General features: G+C 46.0%; 1 protein-coding gene across 3 annotated transcripts in view; it reads right to left on the bottom strand.

Moving 5' to 3' along the window:
* Positions 1 to 2,145: 2,145 nt before the first annotated feature.
* Positions 2,146 to 6,552, bottom strand: part of SOX13 (SRY-box transcription factor 13) — a 71,587-nt gene continuing 67,180 nt past the window's right edge. For all 3 annotated transcript variants that reach the window (XM_048496181.1, XM_048496182.1, XM_048496183.1), the window contains exon 14: positions 2,146 to 6,104. In XM_048496181.1, coding sequence (XP_048352138.1) covers positions 5,825 to 6,104 — 280 coding nt within the window. In that variant the 3' untranslated portion in view covers positions 2,146 to 5,824. The remainder of the gene's footprint in view (positions 6,105 to 6,552) is intronic.

Raw genomic sequence — 6,552 nt, 5'->3', positions numbered from 1 at the left:
TAGTATGCAGATGTTTGGCTGGGGTCACGTGTGCTGTGCTTCAACAGCTGCATGAAAGTTTGTCAGATCTTCACGTGCCAGAATGAAGAACTCTAGGTAGCTTCCTGGCTTTGACTTCTATGCAACTGTGGAGCATGATGACGAGAGGATTATTGCCACAGTACAAGTGGGCATCTGAACACACCACACATGAGAGCTAATGGCTTTGTGGCCATTAAAGTAAGCAATGTAGGCAAGAGACAGGAATCTTTGTGGTGTTTTGTTACAGAGGAAGCGGTCCACTGAATGCACCTCCTCTGAATGGTTTTGGAGCCATTGTGAACTAACAAGGTGATCATGGAAGTCTGCATAAAATGTATACAGCTAGCAAAGCTCCATGAAGATTGGAGTATCTCTCACCTTGCAACTTGATGCTTTGTCTGGTGGCAAAAGCCTTGTAGGATGTAGCACAATTTCATAACCACTTTCTGCAGTAGTAATTAGGCCATAGGTGAAATGGTTCTCCTGCATATGTTTCCCTCTCAGATAATCTGCTTAGGTATATCCTGTCACCCATGCAGTCAGTTCAAGGCTTTAATGCCATTACTAAATAGTTTGCTTTTTGTTTTTTATAATTACTGGCTGGATCTGGGAAGCTGCAGCAGCCCAGGTCTGGGGGTCAAGCAAGCTGTGCTTTGGCCCCCAATGAAGGCAGGGCTTGGGAATCCTCCCCTTCTATCCTCCTACAGCTTTCAGTGTCATTCACCTCCCCAAGGTCTTCTTGGTCATTGCACTAATGCTTCAGGAGAGCAAAGCCAACTCATTTGACTGTGCTGTGTTTGGGTAGTTGCAACCGTATTCACATGCCTTGAACCAATAAGGTTCAAAGTTGCCAGCCATTGCTATCTTACCAGATGGACTATAGTTTTTAACTGGCTGTATAATTGCAAAGAAAAAACCTGGTTCTGGTTCTAGTTTTTGCAAAGAAATAGAGGCAGTATTTCTGAATGCTGCAAGAAAATGACAGGAACACAGTAAGATTCCTTGAGCAAGGGGTGGTAGAGCAGGGATTGAGGCTGATGAGGGTTAGTTTGAAATGATGAGTTAGATTAATCTTAATCTGAGATGATGCAGTTAAAGCCTGGGTGAAGGATACCCAGCTTTTGAACATTTCTGCTGCATGGGAGCCAGAACTCAAAGGCAGATAGTATATACATTTTGCAGTGTGTAGCCCACTGTTGCTTCACTGTTTCTTGCTATCACATTCATGTGCCAGCTGGAAAACTAAGATCTTTAAGAGTAAGCATTTTGGGGGACGGATTTGGCCTGGGGCCACATCCCTGCTCTGTACCTTTTTCTGATCTCAATTGGCCTTCCCTGGAGCTATATGATGGAAATCATACGGGTACATAGAGGTTTTGCTTGGAGGGGCAAACATTAACTCCAACAGAGAGCAACTTGTGTGGAGAAGTGAAAGGAGAGATAAGTCCCCCTCACAGCCTCCTCCTGGGCTGCTTTTACCATCTCCTCCCCCCCCCGCCCCCACCACACAATCATGATCACCAATCTCTTGTACCACATGGAGTTGGCCCTCAAATTAGTTTTAAAGATAGCTTAAGAGCTACTGTCTGGCTCTAGCCTAAGATGCAAAGAATATATTTTAACCTTTCTCTAATTGGTGAAGAAGCCCCACTTTAATTCAAGTCCTGGTATGTGAGCATGTTTATTCTTGCATTGTAGAATGGTGGATCTTTTATGTTATGTGAGTATGCATTTAAAAAGCCAGCACACAGTCATTATGGAGAAGGACACCCCCCCCCCCCCACAAAGTTATGTAAAAATGGTCCAAATGTTTCCCAGGAGCTTTTTAAATCATCACCAGCATCTTTCAGCTAAAGTATGACAGCTTTACCTGTCTAACCTTCTTCCAGAATGGAGAAGAAAAGTCCAGGGAGATCTCTGGCCCTCGACTGCAGAAGGAATACAGCTAAAAGGTGTGGGGTGGGAGTTGCAAGTGAATTTCACAGAACTGAGAAGAGCATAGATCTTGGCTCCAAAACATCTTTATTGTACCAAGAAAAGAAAAATGCATTATAAACAAGTATGTTGAAATATACAGCTTAAGTTACTAGTCTTATTAACAAAATAAAGCTCTATCTATATGTACAGACATTTTAAAAAGAACAACAGCAGCCCCTTGCCAGAGCACTCTGGTAGAAGGGAGGGAAGAGCATGGAGGACAAACAAGCCTGTGGGAGAAAAAAGGGAAGGGACAAAATTGGCCCTTTCCTGGGATGCTTCCACCCATCCAAGAAAGGGTCTCACTTCTTCCCCATAAATTTGTCCAACAACCCCTTTGGTACTACCTGCCCCCTGCATTCTTCACTCCAGTGAGCTTGTCTTCGAGCCCAGGCAGACAATATGCTGGAAAGTTCCACATATGGGATTTTCACATTGATTGTTTTCAAATAGCTGATCACAGGATCCACATTCAGATCAGGATTGTGACGCACACATTTAAGTTTTCCCCATACTATTTTTCCAGCTCCAGACAGTTGCACTGGGCTGATATTTGTTGCACTACTAGGGCAAATAATCTGCAGCCCTACTGAGTGAATTTGAACAGAAAGTAGATCAGAGGGAAGCCCCCTCCCCCACCCGTGCCACAATCTGTATCTGAATTGGAGCCTGCATGCCAGCTATTTCAAAGGAAACCAACTGTGGAACTTGCCTTGCTCTCAGTACAGATGAGAGTTGGGGAATGACAAGTTGCTGGAGAGCTACAAAGAAATATGTAAACGCGTCACAGGACGCAGAAGCAGTTGACAGGACGAGAAAATCAATGCAGAAAGGTCAGGGTGTTCGGCAGTTGTGATGAAGGCAATTAAGAAGCACCCTGTCATTTTCAAAGAACTGGGTTATTATTGACCCATGGGATGATGTCACATCACTACGTTTACTAGACAGATTATGTTTACAGGGTGGTTTGCTATTGCCCTCCCCAGTTGTCTACACCTCAGAAGAATGGAAGGCTGAGTCAACCCTGGGCTGGCTCCCTGAAACCAACTTCTGTTGGGATGGTGGTGAACAGTACTGCAGTACTGTAGTTTACCACTCCACATCTTGGGGCTTTTACCTCCATCTTATTCCTTCCATTTCAGTTCCTATCCAATTCCAGATGGGTTCACTTGCCAATAAACAACGTAGCTTGTGTGTGTGTACATTAATGCAGGAATTGTATGAATTTTATACAGCGGCGAAGCTCCCAGGGGATGGGGGTGCGCGACGCACCAGGCGCACAAATTTGGGTCACGTGGGGGGGCACAAAATCCCCCGGCCCCTCCCTCTTTCCCCCGCCCCCCCATAGCGCCCCCCCCCACTTACTTTAGAAAACTGAACAGGTTAGAGAACAGGCCTCCAATCCAGCCTGCTCGATTTTCTAAAGGGAGGGGGGGGGCAAAAAGCTACGCCTCTGATTTTCCCCACTGTCCCTCTTCCCAATTCTGAGTGCAAGGCCCTTTCCGCACACTCCATTTATGATGATTCCAACCCAGAAAAAGTTTCCTCTGTGGATTTCCAAATTGTTCCCCCACCCCCTATTGGTTTTGGAAAAGTTTCCAAATAACACCTTTATCCATTCTTTTTGAAAATGCTACAGTGTATTTTTTGAAATTTTTCCAAGCTGGCTTCCCTCGCAGTGCAGTTAAACGTGAAACATTTTATCTTTCCTGCCGAAAAGCCTGGCTGTTTTCAACACCTTTAAGCTTTCGCCCAATTCTCCCCTTGGCACCTGGTCTGCTAATTTTTTTTGTGCCCTTCATCTCACTCCTTTCCACCCCTCACCTCTTCATTTTCATCATTTCATGTGCGAGTTTGGGTGGATCAACAAAGTATTGATTAAAAGCTCTACAAAGCATTGAATCAATGGATCAACCAAGCATTGTGTCAACTAATAAGCAAAAAAAATTACAGCAGCCATGAAACATTTGGAGAAGATGAGTGCGGAGAAATATCTTGGTAAAGGGGGTGGGGGAATGTTCTGGAAACGTTCTAAGTGACTTGTACGAAAAAGGCCCAAGTCAGTACACTCGTTTGTCTCCTTGGTGTAATTCCACCTTCTGCCAGCAGAGAGTGCAAGCCTTCCACATAGAGACTTCTAAACCTACTTGTTATGATCATTTCACTAGGATGTTGTCAAAGGACAATTTAAATGTTCAGAGGGCCCACCTAGATATGACAAAATATACTATTAAAGACAGAGGCTGAAATCCAATGCAGCATTTCTGCAGGTGGAAGGATTTCCATCTGCAGAGCATGATCCTTTCCCCTCCCTCCTCCCACTGTAGCCCAAAAGGTCCCTCAAATGCTGTTCCTAGGGAGTTGGGATCACCAAGAGAGCATGTCAGGATGCAACAGGAATGGGGAGGCAGAAAAACTATGCTTCATGGGCACAGTTTCTATCTCTGGAAATGCTCCCAGGATTAACCCAAAGTAGGGAGAGGGATACTGCTGAATGCAAATGTGCATGCACATACATATTTTTATAAGGCCCCTCTATGATTGAAAATCCATGACTTTCTGTATGATCCCACCCTCAGACACCACCCCTCTTTACATGTGACTGTTCATTGTCCCTTCAGCTGATTCAGACCATCGCCATATAACTACAGCTGATTCAAGCGGCACATAAGCGGAGCAGCTGCAAGGGTGGAAATGCTGGAGACCAGGGAGGGATGCAAAACACCCCACCCATGCAGGAGGGCTTGTGTATGGCAAGCAGTCAAGGAAATTTACACAAGCAAAACCTAAAATGTCTTGAGCTGGGTGTGGAAAGGGAGAATGAATTTTCAAAGATGACAGACCCACCACTGATTCACAAAACTAATGAGAACCACATAGTAGGTATCTCCACATAAAGGACCTCTCAACTCCTCACCTAGAGGTCCTTTAAGACTCTTAGCTAGCTGTCTGTTGCTGCTGCAGGGAGCCTCTCCCTGCTTTGTACATTGAGAACTGGCAAGAAACTAGTGCAGGAGGGAAATGGGTAGCGGTTTCTTTTACAAACTGGGCCTGAGCTGCCAAGGGTATAAGAGGGCCCCTCTGAGACCTCCGTTGTTATTCATTGAAGTCCAGAGCTAAAAATGGCTCCATGGGAATTTACTGGCAGGGCCAATTGGAGTAGAAAGAAACAAATACAGGACAAAGTGAAGTGACAGGGGAGAGAGAGGCAGAACTGGCCGACATCCGGAATGAACAGTGAACAAGTGTTCCACCCAAACATTTGGTTACAGCCAGCTGAAAACCCCCAGAGAGGCCAGCTGAATGGTGGTGACTGTGTGGCTACTACAGGGTGATGCAGCTGACCAGGCTGCCAACAGGTGAGGGCTCTCTTCAGCTGGCTGTGCACCAAACATTTGGGGAAACCGAGATCCGAAGCAACAGGCTCTTCCACTTCTGAAAGCGCAAATGCTGGCATCAAACCCCTCTGAAGGCCAGAAAGTTCCTCCAGAGATAGTCTGTTTCTCCTGGCTTCCCTCTGAGTCACTAATAGATTTGTTCCTACATTGAGTCCCAATCTTTGGGAAAGTCGTGTGCTTTCATCCTGGGCACAGAAGATCTGCCCCTTAACAGAAATAAACCTCCTGGAGCCCCTCTTCCTCTCCTTCCCATGTCCATTTGTATAAATGATTAAATCAAACTGCCAGGCCTGGTGGTCGCCCCTCCCAGGAACAGGTCGCCCCTCCTCTCGTCTCTGTGCCTGAGAACTCCCCTCCCCCCAGCCTCCTTCCTTCCAGAAGTGAATTATTTTATGCTGTTAAGAGGGCAAAGGCTGATGTCACCCGCCTTAGTCTGTGAGAACCACCAACTCGCCATCACTCTTGTCCTCCCCCTCGGAATCCTCATCTTCACTGTAGTGGTACATCTCACCATCAGGCGCCGAATGGCTGTCTTCAGCCCCATCCCCTTCTTCTGGCTTCAGGCTGCGCGTGTTGACTATGACAGGCATGGCTGGCTCCATACCACGGGACAAGTAGTGATCCATTAGGGGTGAGGCCAGCTGCATCCCAACTGAACGCTGATACATAAGATCAGAGGATGAAGGCAGCCCTTGGTTCCCTTGGGGCCTAGAAAACACACAATAATGTCAGGAGGTTGCCTCTTCCTTCTGCTTCTTCCAGTCCATCTTCCCTGTCATTTATAGGTACCTCTCTGAAACATCACCTCGCACAGAAACGGACACATCAATGCGTGGATCAAAGTGATTGTGCAATGTGGTTCTCTAGTGGAGAGAAGAGGAATTAGCTGTCTCCCATGACCCCTGAGCAGCCAAGGATTACAGGGAATCCCATTCATATCCAATAAGGCTTTCACGGCTGCCTATCTCCTGAAAAGTGCCAATAACTCCATTGTGATCCAGCAAACCATTTAGTCATATGTGCGCTCCCTTCAGTGAAAATATAGAAATGCTTGAAGATATTACCCCTTGCTTAGCTATTTGATTGGGTCAGTGTAACACAGATCTGTCTTTGCTATCAAGATGAAGCTGTTTAAAAACTCAGGTATTGGCCTGAA

The sequence above is a fragment of the Sphaerodactylus townsendi genome, linkage group LG05, assembly GCF_021028975.2.
Source record: "Sphaerodactylus townsendi isolate TG3544 linkage group LG05, MPM_Stown_v2.3, whole genome shotgun sequence".
NCBI classification, from domain to species: Eukaryota; Metazoa; Chordata; class Lepidosauria; order Squamata; family Sphaerodactylidae; genus Sphaerodactylus; species Sphaerodactylus townsendi.
Note: the sequence above shows the minus strand (reverse complement) of the source record. Positions and strands in the feature narration are given on the sequence as shown.